The sequence below is a fragment of the Lissotriton helveticus genome, chromosome 7 (assembly GCF_964261635.1).
Source record: "Lissotriton helveticus chromosome 7, aLisHel1.1, whole genome shotgun sequence".
NCBI lineage: Eukaryota > Metazoa > Chordata > Amphibia > Caudata > Salamandridae > Lissotriton > Lissotriton helveticus.
The window spans coordinates 54,277,152-54,292,970 of record NC_136068.1 but is presented as its reverse complement, the minus strand read 5'-3'; the positions used below and the strand labels follow the sequence as shown (position 1 = coordinate 54,292,970).

Below are 15,819 nucleotides of genomic sequence, written 5' to 3'. Positions count from 1 at the left end.
CTGGTGGCACACCTTCATACACGTGCTGGTGACACACCATCCTACACTCACTGGTGGCACACCATCCTACACTCAGTGGTGGCACACCTTCCTGCAATTGCTGTTGGCACACCTTCCTACAAATGCTGGTGGCACCCCTTCCTACATGCGCTGGTAGCACACCAACCTACAAACCCTGGTGGCACACCATCGTAGATGTGCTGATTGAACACCTTCCTACACGCACTGGTGGCACACCTTCCTACATGCGGTGGTGGCACACCATCCTAGATGTGCTGGTTGCACACCTTCCTACACGCACTGGTGGCACACCATCCTACATGCGACGGTGGCACACCATCCTAGATGTGCTGGTTGCACACCTTCCTACACGCACTGGTGGCGCACCTTCCTACATGCGACGGTGGCACACCATCCTAGATGCGCTGGTGGCACACCGTCCTACATGCACTGGTGGCACACCTTCCTACATGTGCTGGTGGCACGCCATCCTAGATGTGCTGGTGGCACACCTTCCTACACGCACTGGTGGCACACCTTCCTACATGCGGTGGTGGCACCCCATCCTAGATGTGCTGGTTGCACACCTTCCTACATGCACTGGTGGCACACCTTCCTACATGCGGTGGTGGCACACCTTCCTACATGCGGTGGTGGCACACCATCCTAGATGCGCGGGTGGCACACCTTCCTACATGCGCTGGTGGCACACCATCCTAGATGTGCTGGTGGCACACCTTCCTACATGCGCTGGTGGCACACCATCCTAGATGTGCTGGTGGCACACCTTCCTGCATGCGCTGGTGGCACATCTTCGTTATTATTGCTCATGATATATGTGTGATGCAAAGAAGACAGAGAGGCAAGTGAAAGAAAGAGTCAGTATTTGATAGGGAGCAATAAAGTGAGACCATAAGTCTTTGACACACACACACACAACCCCCTACATCCAATATTGTAATGAGCATTGTCGTAGAATCAGAATACCCCAATCGCAGAATCACCAGAATATGTGGACATAGGGTGGTTGATTCCAGCACCCACTTTAAAGGCTAACCACGGCTCCCTTGTCTGGGCATCTCAGATCCAACCTTTGAAGAACTAAACCAATACCATGTTTATGAGTGAGTGGGTGATGATGAAGGACCGAGAAAGGTAGACGGAGGAAGGGCCCTAATGGAGCAGATGTGAGTGTGAGGGAGGGCCCTAAAACGGCAATGGGGAGTGTTATGGTACTAGTGAGAACAGTACTCTTGACCTCTGTATTCTTCCCTTCCAGGCACTATGCAGTACTGATCCCGGCAGAGATCCACTTTCCGCACACAGAAAGGGCCTGCGTCCATCTCACCGGCCTCAATGGGACTGCACATGTGACAGTCAAACTTCACCTGCAGGAGGTCAACCTAACCCTCCTTGACGAAGAAGTTGAACCCTCCACATACTTCAAATGTGTCTCTTTCCAGGTACAGTATCCAGGCTTTGTGGGTGGGAGGGGGCTGGAGGCACTGTGAGTGTATGATTGTCAGTGCCCAGGTCCTAGAGGGTAATAGCTGACACAGCTATAGTACTGAATCCCCGCTAGCTGCCTAGAATTGCAAGGTCCAAGGTAAAGGTTAACGTCTGAACGTACATGTAGGGGAACCACCACCTTACCCACAAGTGGTAGATACTTCATAGTACATACCTAAAGGCAGTACTTGATTTGATTCGGTGGTGTCCGGTGCTCAACACCAGCACTTATTTGTCAACACTTGCCTTTATGACAGTCTGTCACATGGTGGAGCTGTTTGTCTAATTTAGATATGAGCACAGCAACAGTTGTTTATTAATTCAACATGCATTAAAAAGACTAATGCCTGTACCCAAGACTTTCTTATAGCTTTTGAGACCTTGGAATATTCTGTACTGTCACACCTACAGGAGTGTGATGGCTTGCAGTTGTGTTGGCACTGGCATTGACTGTACTAGCAGGAGCAATGTGTGGAGCATGCCACAGTAGCCTCCTGATGTGGCCCTGGCACTTACATTTCTACAAAGTAAGGCATCCTCATAGAATGTTCCGGTCATTTAGGTACCTTTCGGTCTTTATGTCCATGAGAAACCGCCTACATCTCTTTATCGTCTTCAAACTACTTTTTTGATTTTGCTAATTTTCTTATCTACTTCAGCTCTGTGTGAATTTAAACATTAGCTGCTCTGATTTAAGACTAAACTTGGCTCCGGAATGATGCTGATCTCCATGAGCCTAGGTGTGTGCTGTTTAGGGGCCTTTACATCTGTCTGTGGTCACAGACTTTGCAGATGCCGCAGACGTTCAACTGTATCCAAGAGGCACCCACACTAAGCCACGGTTCCAAAATCTCGTAGAAGCTTGTGTACTTGTGCAATGATATGTTAAACTAAATATGTACTAACTTGCCTCACACTATTACATACACAATGACCAAGACTATGAAAGAGAACTGCTGTATCACTTTTATCCACAAGTTACTTATACACCGTAGCTGGGTTTATATAAATAAAGGTGTTTTTATTCTTTAGCATGAGTCCAGTAGTCTTCAAAAAAGCTCACCATTGGCAAATTGCAGCAAAACAGTACAAAAAGATGCCAAACCCAAGATATTCTCAGCAGAATTAGTTTTCCATGTTTCAAGGCTTCTGATCCTGTCATCCTTTCCTTTTTCTAGGCCCTAGGACTTCCACAGAATCTTTTCCTTCTGTTTACCCATAAATTGTACGTTTTCTAAGGTTCTTAAAGTACGCACTGATCAGTATATACTCCTTTACTCACACTCACTCATTCCAGCAAAAATAAGTAGCATCTTCTCTCTGAATCTGCATGTTAGCCTAACCCATGAGGGCATCGCAATTCATGAGCAGCATCACACTTCTTGGGCCCGATTCAAAACATTTACTTACATGTAGTAAAGTTAAGAGAATGGAGTCTTCGCATTTGTGGTGGAGCCTCTGCGCTTATAGTGGAATCTTCCCATTCGGAGCAGAATCTCCTCACGACGCACTCTATGCAGTGCGCCATGCGGAGATTCTATCCCCAGTGCTCATCTTTGACATTCCACAACGCCTACATCTCACTGCACCTCAACGCACTCCGCTGGCTCCCCGTCCAGCAAAGATGCAGATTCAAGCTGCTCATGTACGCCTACAAAGCCCTCAACAAAATCAGACCAGCGTACCTCAACCAACGCCTCAACTTCTACCAACCGACCAGACACATCTGGTCAGCCTCCGGGTTACCACATGTACCCCTCCTGGGACAATTCTTCTCCGCACTGCGAAAGCCTGGAACAACCTCCTGATACACCTCAGAACTGCCCCCTCCCTCATGGACTTTTCTCTTCAAGAAAAAAAAAAAATAATTCAATTCATCCACCTTTCTCGGGTCCTTGCCCTAGTCAGCACCTGGATACCCTCACGGGTAATTAGCCTTCCTTTAGAAATCCACACAACATAACATAACAGTGCGGAAATTTCACCACGAGTGCAGAAACTACGCACTCGTAACTTTACTAGACGTAAGTCCCTTTGTGAATCGGGCGCCTCGTGTGGATCATGACTTGAGTTGGTACAGCCACCCAGATTCACTCTGTGGTTGCATCCATCATGTGCCAGCTTCACTCCTCGTTAGTTTCCGGGCCTCGTCCTCCTGCCTCGATTAATTCTCATAATCCTGGTTGTATGACAGTATATCAGATACCATAGAATTATTTTGCATTTACCTTTTCATCTAATACATCCCACATAATTAAATTATTTTTAGTTGGAGCTACTCATTTTACCACTCGATTGTCTACAGTTATGTAAGCTTCCATTATACTATATCCATATAGCCCGCAGTAGCGGGCTATACTGGCTATTAAAGGCCCGCTGCAGCGTTAAAGGCCTGAGCCGAAGGTGAAGGACTTTAACAAGGCAGCGGGACTTTAATAGCCGGTGTAGCCCAGCTACGAAGGGCTAAAAGGCTATTAGAACATTGTGCGTGGAGAAGTGTGGCTCAGGGGTTAGAGGCAGCAGACCCGGAAGCTGAGATCGGTCCTGGACCAGGGTTCAATTCCCCGCCTTGGCGGGTCTTGGGCTAAAAATTCCACGGACTCGATAATTCTCGCCCCGGTGCCTCCTCGACTCATGGGTTCGCACTCTGCGACTCTGGGCAATAGCTTGCTTAATCTCCACAACGGCCCCTCGCGGCGGGATGCCTGACTTTCACCTTGTGGATACCCTGCTATCTCACAGGGGAATACCAGGAAGGGTTCCCTAAGCAAGCGCCGGGAAACCCACTGCGGGTAGCTGTGCGCTATATAAGCTCAACTACATTTACATTTACATTTGTGCTACTAGAGGGCAGAATGCTCTAACAAATTAAAGAAAGGCTTTAGGGAGTGCAAGGGGATTAAAATTCCCTCAGGCTCCCAGAAGCCTTTGTTCACAGCCACAGCTGTGAACAAAGAAGCATTGGAATGTTGGAGCTCCGGGCTTATACCAGCCATTATAAGCCCGGAGCACTCCATTGTTTTCAGTGGAGCTTCCAACATTCCAATGTTCTAATATACTATATGATTTTGTTAGTATATACGCTCAGTCTAATTACACATCTAGCCCTGACCCTTGCCCTAATAGTTACATCACAACTTACCTAACTATATGGGGTACAGATAATTTAAAAGCAGAAGGTATTATGATTCCCCATGCCATTGTGATGCAATTACAGTGATATCACTGTAGCACAGTATTTTGTATGCAATATTGTGATTATGCACTGGGCGCATGAGGAACTGACCCAGTGCTTAATTTGAGTCAGTGGTTTCCTGAGCTCAGCACCTGCAGTTAATTGCTAACACCGGCACTTATGAAAGTCTGCCACATGGTGGCGCTGTTTGTTTATTTAGAGTTGAGCATAACAACAATTGTATATTAATTACAAATAACTAATACCTGCCACTCCATCCATTCGTATAGCTTTGGGGGCCTGGAATAGTCTGAAGTGTCATACTTGCATGAGTGTGATGGTTAATAGGTGTCTCTGTACTGTCGTTGGCAGTACTGTCCGGGGCAATGGATGGTCCAAGAGGCAATGGCCATTAAGGAGTGCCCTGGCACTTATTCTTTTACAAATCAAGCACTGAATTGACCATTTTCTTCGCTCATGAGCTGGTGTCACTCACACACTGTCTGCAGAGGTCATGATCTCCACTTTCTCTTCTCTCTCTCTAAATGTCTAGGTAAAGGGGTCTCTTTAACCTCCTTCATGTTCTGTCTCATCAGCTTTTGACAAAAACTGGTCCAAATTATGAAAAGAAACCTTCAGGCATTTTTGTGACAAAATAGTGTTTAACTATGCCATGTCACCCATAGGCTCAGAACTCACTGATTTAAAAACTCAAGTCGACTCATAGTCTGGAACTTTTCCCCTCGAGTACCAACTCATCAGCAAATAATGATCGGAGCAAAAAACAAGCATTTACAATGCAATGGTTTTGCCTTTGTTAAAGTTAGAGCTATTGGCATAGCTCGACATTATTTTTATTTATGTTTTTTTTAACATAAATAAATGGCATTGTCAGGCCCTTGTCAATACATTGAGTTGCTCCCCCATCATTTAAAGCTGCCCTAGTAAGGGTACTTGTTCTGGCGGAGCCCCAAACTCTGAATCCAAAGTGTAATGCGAGGGGGCACGCAGTTCGTTGCTTGTTAATCGCTACTAACATGAAGACGGATCTGTCTGCATGTTACCTGTTCTTTGCAGCAGGCATCTTAACCCTCAGTGCTGCATACCACGAATAGAAACTTCCAGAGTCAAAGTCTTTATTAGACAAGCCTCTGCTCTAGACAGGCGTAATGTTAATCACTGTTCCCTGAACATTGTTCCCCAAAAATTTCTGGATATGGAAGTGGCAGCAGGGCCTTTTGTTCCCATATATAGTGGCAGAACAGGCACCCCCATGACAGATCAGTACCCGGTGCGGTCGGTCCCCCCCAGAGCCGGCCCTGAGCTGAGCAGCAGCATGCGTGAAGCCAGGGCGTGTTCGGTCTCAACTGATAGGAATGTCACTTTCGTTATTTACTAGGCCTCAAGATTCCGTAGCGCTTTACATAAGCCCCGGTTGTGTTACATGCTGGGGGCCTTCTACGTTAGGCACTGGGGATAGTGATTTGACCATATTTTTTCTTTAGGGTGTCGGTGGCATCTGTGCATTTTTTCCCTTTGTCTGCGCTCTATGGTGGGAAACGGGTACTAACAACTGCCTCCTCATCTGCTTCCGAATCGCACATCTTTCACGCTATAGCGGTTTTTAAAATTCTGCCTTCTGTCCTCGTGCCCCTCCTATTCCCGCTTAAGCTATAGGAACTCCCAAACTGTCATTCAAGGCACAAACATTCACAAAGTATCATCATAGAAGTAATACAATAGAAACCAACGAACGGAAATGCGTTAATTTCCGTCTCTGAGCATGCTCTATTTAGGTCAGATGAAAGGCTTATTTATATCAGGCAGCGCACTAAAACCACCTTTTTTCCACAGGGCACTTTAATCTTTTGTAGGCAGGGAGAGATTGCGATGCACTCAGAATCACCGGATGTTGCGCCGACCCTGCCCCTGGAGCCGAGAGTCAAGCATTGGCCTTGCGTTTCTAAAGCTCGGAGCGCTGCACGCAAGGCTATAACTTCTACCCCTTGGTCACCTTTCATCACGTGTAGAAACAATCTATTTCTACCTTTCATCACGTGCACTCCATGACGACCAAAACCAAGCTAGTTGATTCTTTGCATGCTCTGTTGTCGTTTATGGCTTTGCAAGGTGCCGTTTCAGTGAATGCCTAAGCACACATTCTTCCGCCTTAGCCACCTGCACTGCAGTGGGGTTCTTAGGCATGCGAGGCTGTGAATAGTTTATTCAGAGGGAACAACTGTGGTGCAGTGCAACACTTGCTGCTTGCACAACTACGGGAAAGAGGCCAAGAGAGAAACCAACCTCATCTGGCCTTTGTGAGGGACCAAAGGGACAATGAACGATATTTGCATGCAATGACATGAGTGGGGCAGTTGGAATCTGCGCACAAGACCGCTGTGTGACACAGTTACCATTAACTTCGCTTTTCTTGTTCCCGACAGGAATTTAATGGCCTCAATGAGAAGGGGAAAAATTAAAGAATTTTCTTTGTTAAATGTTTAACTGCCTGGCTTGGTCCCTCTTTTGATGTTTACTTGAATGCCAGGTCAGCTGCCTAGAGGAAGATGTTGTCACACAGATTTGATAACGCCGAGGCACTCGTTAACAATTCAAACACTTCTTGAAAATTTGCCTCACATAACCACCTTATGCGCTCACTAAAGTAAGTCTGTGAGATATCTCGCAACTAGAACAGGAAATCTGAGTCACCGTAAGAGAAATAAGCGACACTTAAATGAAAGAGCACGAGCTTCCCAGAAATTAAATCTCCGTGTTTTATACACCAGTGTCGCGAATTAACAGAACATATTTACAAGCATTATTCTATTTCATGCTTTCCTAGTCCGTTATCTGTTGCATTCAGTAGCGTCAGAGTGACACGATCCCGGAAAATAAGACATTCTTAAAACACCAGGGATATTCTGTCCTGCACCAGGGAAGCAATTAAATTAAAACTTCAAGCTGGCTATCAATATTTGCAAACGCTGGAGCCCTGCCAAGAACATAAAGGCAGATCATTGGAGGCTGGGGGGAGGAGTGCCGTGGCGGGCCCAGTGAACTTGGCTGCTTACAGACACGCTTAGGATCAAATCTCATCACAGATCTTCCTGGCCACAATAATTCCGAATTGCCTCGAACCTACTTGTGTACAGAGGCCTTTCAGGGGTCCTCTTAGAATACCAATGGCGGCAGCGACATTTAAGTAGCCTCTAGCTATTAGGAATAGCTGTAACTATTTCCGCACCATAACCTCACTCTCCCACACAGTTCTAGGAGAAAGTGGCATGCCACGCCGCCCCATCTCGCTCTTGGAGACCGTACCTTATCGCTGCGTTCGGCGCCGGCTGCCGGTGGCCTTCTCCTTCACATGCTGGCTGGGGAGCTGGGGGTCATGCCTGCCTCTCTCAACCTCGGCCTCCGTCCAACATGTTCCGACTTTCCCTGCCCCGGCAGGGGCCGGCTTTCCTCTGCTGGGCACTCTTCGATGGCGGCAAGACGGTAGATGGGGTAATTAAAACGGCATTCTTACACGGTTTTAGGGCAAAACCTCTTCCTCGGCCGGCGGTCGGCCACCAAATGGCATAAACAAACCTCGACGAGCCCAAAAAAAAGCCCCGCCCACCGCCGCATGACGTGGCCAAAAGGGAAAAATTCTCGGGAACGCCCCCGAATCTGGTCCGGCCTAAAACTACAAAAAGGTTTTGCAATCTCTATGGAATTAGTTTTGATCCACGATGAGAATGAATACATTTTATAGTTTGCAAGATAGCCAAACATGTTGAAGTGCTTACCGTTGACATCTACCCTGATCTGCAGGCTGTGCAGTTTTATCTTGGTAGGGCTAGCTCAGCATTTCATCCTTCAGAGGTTTATAAATTGATAAAAAATAACATTGTGGCAATTATTATTCAAAGAGTAAAAAGTGCAATTTGAAGCACCACATAAAAACAATCACAATCTATCATCATCATTTTAATCATTATATTAATACAACTTTTCAGGGTTCACATTTTGCCTCGTACGGTATCCTGTTGCTTTAGTACCGCAACTAGATTTACTGAAGAAGCAAGATTGTGTTTATACAGAGTGCAGCATTTTTGAGTTCTGCGCAAATCCTTATTTTGGTGATGGTAAACACAGCTCACAATAAAAACTGCACTCGATGGCATGAGTTTGTACCTGATGTGGTATTGCCTCTTGGAATACCATGTGACATCGGTTTGTTTCCAAATCAGGATTCTAGGCTTTGCTGTAATCACCACACCTTCAGGTTTTTCCGCAAATAACTTTCTGTGTGTAGAATTCTAAGGAAGAAAACACATAGGGTCTGATTCACAAACTGCACTTTTGAGTAAGTTTACACTTTTGAACAAGTTTAGTACTTTTCCATGCATAATGTTTAACAAGTATGCAGAACAATTTAAAAAGTTCACAGCTACTACTAGGATCAAATGATTATAATTGCTTTTTTAAATTGCATTCATAATACATTTCTCAAAATACAGATTTTCAGACTTCTTTAAAACAGGCAATTGAGAATGTATTTTTTAGTAAAACAGAGATAGTATGGATAATTCTAGAAATGTTTCCAGTATTTTGGTTAAGCAGCAATATCCTGCTGGACTAAAGAAATATACAACTTGACAAGGTTGTTAATGATGCTGCCTTTCTTGCATTTGGTGATGGGTAGCCCCTGTCAATGATACCCTGATAGAATGTGCAGTGAAATCTTTCATGCGTGATATGGTTCTGTTCCCATACAGGTGCCGCTCCCCGCTGGTGGCTCCGAGGAGGTTGGGCAAGTGGGCATTTCTGTTGAGTCTGAGGGCCACACACTGGAAAACAAGAAGAAGGTGCTTTTGAGGACTGTCAAAAGTGGGACATTTGTGCAGACCGACAAGGCCGTGTACAAGCCGGGACAGACAGGTACCCCTCAGATATATTCTTCCTTCTGACTTCCAGACTGAGCTTGTTTAGAAGTTTTGAGGAGTTCAAGCTCTCGACCCATTCGAAGCTCACACAGTGTAGCGATATAAGCGAAGGAAAGAGAGAATGGAATGGAGCGATTGTGAGGAAAATTGCAAACTCAGAACTTTTGAAAGATGAAAAGTGCAAAAGGAAGGATGACTAAAAAGTAGTACTGAAACATGAGTCAAAAAACAAGTGATACCAACAGTGAAGGAATAGACATTGAAGGGATCATGATGTTCAAAGAGGAAATAAAGGGCCAGGCAATGATTGAAGGAATGATGTATGATTATGGACAATCAATGACACTTAACACGGTGTGGCAGTGAAAAAGAGAAAGTGGATGCTTTACTTGGGGTCCAATTCACAAAGTTTTTTTCAGTAATTAAGACAAATTTACTAATGGGCAAAAGCTCAGTGCATTGGGCCTTAAGTACAGTATTGTGTGGCTGCTCCAACCTCCAGCTAAACTAATAAGTCATGTTCCTCAACCACTTTGAGAGATGTGCGGTGAGACACACTCCTATGCTCTGGAAGAAGGTGCACTTGAACTGATCTCAAGGTGTGGGGGTTCTCATACCCAGAAACCACACACTAACGCTCACTTCTTGCCTTTGCAGTGAAGTTTCGCATTGTGACTCTGAATGAGGACTTTATTGCGGAGAACAAGCCGGTAAGTAATCCTGAGCTGAGCAATGCGATGCTCTTCGTGGGCAAAGAGCCAATTAAATGTGTCAGATGGGTGTCTGCCTAGAAACACCTTTCCAATAGCCAGTGAGAACTTCTGAATGATAAGAAAAACTCAAGAGATCAGTGCAACTAATCTTATTACCTTGTTTCATACTTCTGTGGAGTGTGAACAAACTGAAAACAACTGTACGAAGCCCGCTGGTAATGTCTAGTTGCATACTTAGAGCAGACATAAAGCCTACGACTCTCTGATCCTCAAACGACGGTCCATTTCTCTATTCTTTTTGTACAACTCTCTCTCGATCTACCTCTAAAACACAACAAATACAGAAAATGACCGTGTTTTTAAATAGCATTTTCCACATGGCTACATTTAAGTTTTCTTAGATATAGTTGGCTTACTGGCCTTATTTGTTAATATTTCTATGGTTAGCGAATTTCCTTAGTATGGTGGCTTAGGAAGGATGTATTTCACTCTGATAATTTGTCAGGCTTCAAATCTATTTTAGCTTGTAAGTGAAATAAGCGCCATGTTGAGGGCTCAGTAGTTTGTGCACCAATTTTACTTCATACAAGGACATCTCTTGAATTAGGAAAGTAAGATGGATATTTAACTATCTTCTTTCTAACAATCTCCTCTGTTCTCTTTCAGTACTCACTCGTGCAAATCCAGGTAAGCACTTTTAAGATGTCTGCTTTGTCTATCATGCCGTTTTAGTTGTTCACCTCCTGTTGGATTTATTATGTTTGGTATGTCTTGGTTGCTTTTTTACAGAATTTGTATTTTTTTTATGCTGCATTTGTGGAGTTTGGCAGTGCCTAGCTGCCAACTGATTTGCCGTAAAGCACTATTGATGACAAAGGGATTCCGTTGTGATGGTTAGTTGAATTAATGAGTCCAGTGACTCTTTCTGGCAGGTAGACGCAAGGAATGGCCAGTGGATGGAGAGCTGGATTGTGGGTCTTATACCGTGATGTTGCTCTCTTCTTTGATTAGGAATTGGGTTTCAGGGGTGTTACAGTGGTTGGAGATGGATAAAAGCTACGGTTGTATTACCTAGATTTCAATCAATCAATCACGATTTATAAAGCGCAGCTAGTCAATCTAAAGGGTATCCAGGCGCTAATCCTTTGGTGGAACTCATAATATCGTGCATCTCTCTCCACCGTTACAGTAATCCCCTTATTCTGAGCTGTGGAAGTTCACGCGAATGGAATTCCTCACACCCATTTTCAGTTGTCTGTGGGCACAGAATCACCAGGTCCGCAAACTGCAGAACTGATAGATATTTCCATTCCCAGAGACGCCTCACTTGTTTACTTGCTGGTAGAGCATCTGTGCATGGAGCGAGAATGGGGACATCAGTGAGCAACAGATGATTGGGGGTGCAGGAGAAGGATAGTAAACAGAACATGGTGACTCTGGTGCTAGATAAACAAAAGCTGAACGTGGAAGTAATATGGCTTGAGGGGGAAGGAGAGAGCAAAAGACGGGAGGCGAGAGTCAAGGTTGTCAGGCAGGACAACAGAAGCAGGAGAGACCAAGGAAAACCATGCTCTCTCATGGAGTGCTGAAAGGGAAAGAAACAAATACCCCCTCAAGTCGAAAAGGAAAAACTCATCCAGCGAGAATACTACGAGCCTGATATGCTCCTGCATGGAACACATCCAAGAATAGGGAAGAAAGCTATCAAATCAAGTTCAGAGACCTAAAAAAACAACAAAGCCACTCAATCATGAGCAAGGGGGCTGTCCCAAATTCTATTCTAAGTATATGCAATGTATTGGAAACAATAGGTCGGTGATGCTAAGCTTAATTTGTCTGTAGCAAGACCTAAAAAAGAACATATCTTCAATCCCTATGCCTATTTCACAAAATGAATGTGCTATTTGTGGGTTTGATAGTACAATAAACAAAACATTGCTGCAAGAAAGACTTAGGTCATTGAATACCATGGGTCTGATTCACAAAGGTATACAATGTGTAATTTGTGCATGCACATTTACCTATGTTGGTAGGAGATATTCATACACCATCTGCATTCTTGCCAATTTACCTAACTTCTGACTATTTGTAAGGAGTACATGTTTTTTGATAAAACCTTTGTGAATCTTGTCCTATGGATTCATCCAGCTAAGGAAAAGTGTCCTTTTGTCATAATTCATGTTCTTTCAGAGTAGCAGGCCCCTTCGTGGACTCACTTTATCATCAACGCGTTTAAAAAAAGCATCAATGTCTGAGCAATTAAATCACGGACGGGACAGGTGTCTCCAACCAGTGGATCGTGAGCTATCCGTAGCTCCCAGTCACCTTCAGAGTAGCTCACAGCCTTGAGTTCATTTTTAAATAAGCACAGGGTCATATTATCCTTTTAAAGTTGAAGGAAGGCTATGTATTTTTTACATTATTATCATCAGGATGCAGATAGCAGGGTCTGATAATGAGCAGTGCTCAGTCAGATGTATGATCCAGTCTGGGGCACAGAGGTGAACAACTCAAGCACTGAGGTATTTAACTCTTGATTAAAAGTCCTTGTCAACTCATTATTGGAGCTGTGAACAAAATTATGTTTCTGAATGCTTTTTAATGGGAGAAAATGAAAATGGAAGGTTCCCTTAATGATCAAATAAACTCTTCATTTTAAATTTCTCTCATTTCAAAGTACATTTACAAACCGCAATCCCCTTACTCCCAGTGGCCAGTAGACACTGTGCCATAGGTATAACTAAAAAATACAGCAATGTTTTTTAAATGAGTGAAATTTAAAGTGCAGAAAAATGTTCCATATTATGAACATTTTTGCAGAACATTTTTCTGCACTTTAAATTTCTCCCATAAAAAAAAACCGATTGTATGTTTCTGTTACACATGTAACGGGGCTGCATATGGTGAAAGGTATGACCTGTGCCACAAGTACAAATGACGCAGACTCTCAGTCACCCATACAAATATATCCCATTCATGAACACCCATGCTCATACATCCCCAAAGGCCACACTCTCCCTGACACACATGCCAGCCCTTTCATAGTGCCCATAATCAAAGTATTTTGCTCAAACCATAGTATCTGGCTCTACGGACATGAGGCTTAAAATAAATGAAGCTGGGAATGGGGGTGCCTGGTAACACTGTACAAGTTGTTTAGTATTCAGTAGCTCACAATGATTTTCTCGGATCAGAAGTAGCTCTCACAGCAGAAAAGGTTGGAGACGCTAAACCCACTTTTTATTACATAAAATGAAAGTGTTTCCACAGAAGCCCTGTATTCATGTATCTGTATGTAGTAATAGGATAGCGTGGGCTTCACCGCATTCATAGAGGAGTGATTTACATCTGAATGGTAGTGGAGTTGTACAAGAGGGAAACCACAAAGACAGCGAAAAGCAGGAGAATCTACTAGACTTTAATTACAGAGGGATAGTTTGTTCAAAATGTAGGTTTTGAACAGGGCTTTTTTAATGGCCACCAGTCAGTGGTAAACACAGATTATTTTCTTTTCTGTGAAACGGTTCCAAGGTATGAGTGCATATCATGGAATCAGTGTTTCAGAAATAGAAATGTTTAGTTGAGGAATGGTGAGAAGGTGTTGTGGTTTACTTCTTGTGAACTTTGAACCTCCATGCAGTGACATTTTCTCTTTGAGGTACCTAGGTATTACTCAAGACATTTATTCCGGTGATCTGTACATTAAGTAGGAGATAGTTATGTTTTATTAAAGGGGTTATATCAGCAGACTTTGTTCATCTCGATGTGATAATCTGCTGAGGGTAGAATTACATTGAAAGGGAATAAATAGTGGTTGGAGACCACTAGTATGTCTCTTCCCAAATCAATGTGGGGTTGAACAAAAGTTTGTACTCCATCACCTTATGCTCTGTTCCGTCATCTTTTTTTTTTTAAAACTTTTTATTGATAATAAAAGTAAACAATGGACAGGTACAAGGGTTACATTATAATCGGCAATCGTTCTTAGGCAACATGATGACACATGGTGGACTTAGTACGAGCTCACTAGAGAAAATAAACACCCCAATCAGCACTTCTCATCAGCAGCAACCCCACAATCCCGATCACCTTCATCTTTCTTCTTTAATCCTTCGAATCAGTATCACTATCCAACTGGGGTGGTTCACAAATATTCCCTCTATACTCGTTCCAATTCCCCCAAACTGCCCTCCACTTTTGAGGACATTTCCTATGTAAATACACCATCCTTTCGGAAATCATTGAGGAGTCCAAATCCTTGCTCCAGTCTCTGAGCACTGGTGACACAGCGGATCCCCAGGCCTTGGCCACATTCCGTTTAGCGTACATAATACCTAATGTTGCCCGCGCTTGCAAGGGGACACTGAGGTCATTCGGCTCCCAAATATTCAAGAGACACCGTCAGGGAGCAGCGAGACATGAATCACCTGGGAAATAGTACGCAGTACTTTGGTCCAATAGCCAGCAATCACAGGGCATTCCCAAATAGTACACCCTAAGTGATTACCAGTCTAATACTAACTTACCCATGCTCACCAAACTGGTAAAGTATGTTCAGACAGCCAATTCAAAAACTTTTATGACCCATACTACTACTGTTCCAAGTTCAATGTAGCTTCTGGAATTTTGCCATGGGATATGTTGATGGAAATTAAGCTACCATTGTTATTAAATGTGTTTGTGGTTGGCAGAGGTATGCACCTAGTCTAAGCAAGAACCACGATCCCAGTCAGGGTAAGCTAGATACATAGTGAAAAAGCCTGTGCTCACCCTCTGAGAGCTTGGCACAGAGCAGTCAGTCTTATATAAAGAGGCAATCTGTAAAGTAGTTGTGCAACTTGCAAACAGTAACACAATGAAATTACCACTAAAAAAAGTCCACACAGATTTAGAAAAATAGATCACAAGTTACGATGAAAATGACAAAAATCCAAAGTGTAGAAGTGGAGTTATTGAATATCAGAAGAATGAAAGCAGTGTAGCACTTAGAAACAAATAACAAAATATGGGTTATCTGGTCGCACTGGACCTGGGCAAAGTCAAAGTTCAGGCTAACTTAGATGGAGAGTAGGCCAACTACTGGACAGACGCTAGCCCCGGTGAACAGAGTACCTTTCCTGATTGCAACACAAGATGTATTGTGAGACGCCTCGATGCTGATCTCGCAAGTCGAGAGATGCATCAATCTTTTCCAGGCAGTGGCGGGGATGCGCCGGTTCCATAGACGAGGTGCTAAGCCACGATGCAGGAGAACCTGGGTACTCGCAAACTTTCTCTCAGGGGCCAAATTTACAGTGTGGTTTGTGTCCGAGGGCCGCACCGGTGGGGGCGGGGTCAGTGGGGGAGGGTGCGGGGCTAGAGCAACAAAAAAAAACTGTGACCATGAGGTTGAACACAGGTCCCTGCAGCGGACGCCTTCGTCCACTGAGCTACCAAACCCGGTATCTATCTGTCTGTCTGTCTATCTGTCTATTCCCCAGCATGCACA

General features: G+C 44.2%; 1 protein-coding gene across 3 annotated transcripts in view; it reads left to right on the top strand.

Annotated features, from left to right (window-relative positions):
- LOC144768018 (alpha-2-macroglobulin-like protein 1) overlaps nucleotides 1-15,819 on the top strand; it is a 293,319-nt gene that overhangs the window by 22,917 nt on the left and 254,583 nt on the right. For all 3 annotated transcript variants that reach the window (XM_078651413.1, XM_078651412.1, XM_078651414.1), the window contains exons 2-5: nucleotides 1,280-1,463; nucleotides 9,451-9,613; nucleotides 10,276-10,328; nucleotides 10,998-11,018. In XM_078651413.1, coding sequence (XP_078507539.1) covers nucleotides 1,280-1,463; nucleotides 9,451-9,613; nucleotides 10,276-10,328; nucleotides 10,998-11,018 — 421 coding nt within the window. The remainder of the gene's footprint in view (nucleotides 1-1,279; nucleotides 1,464-9,450; nucleotides 9,614-10,275; nucleotides 10,329-10,997; nucleotides 11,019-15,819) is intronic.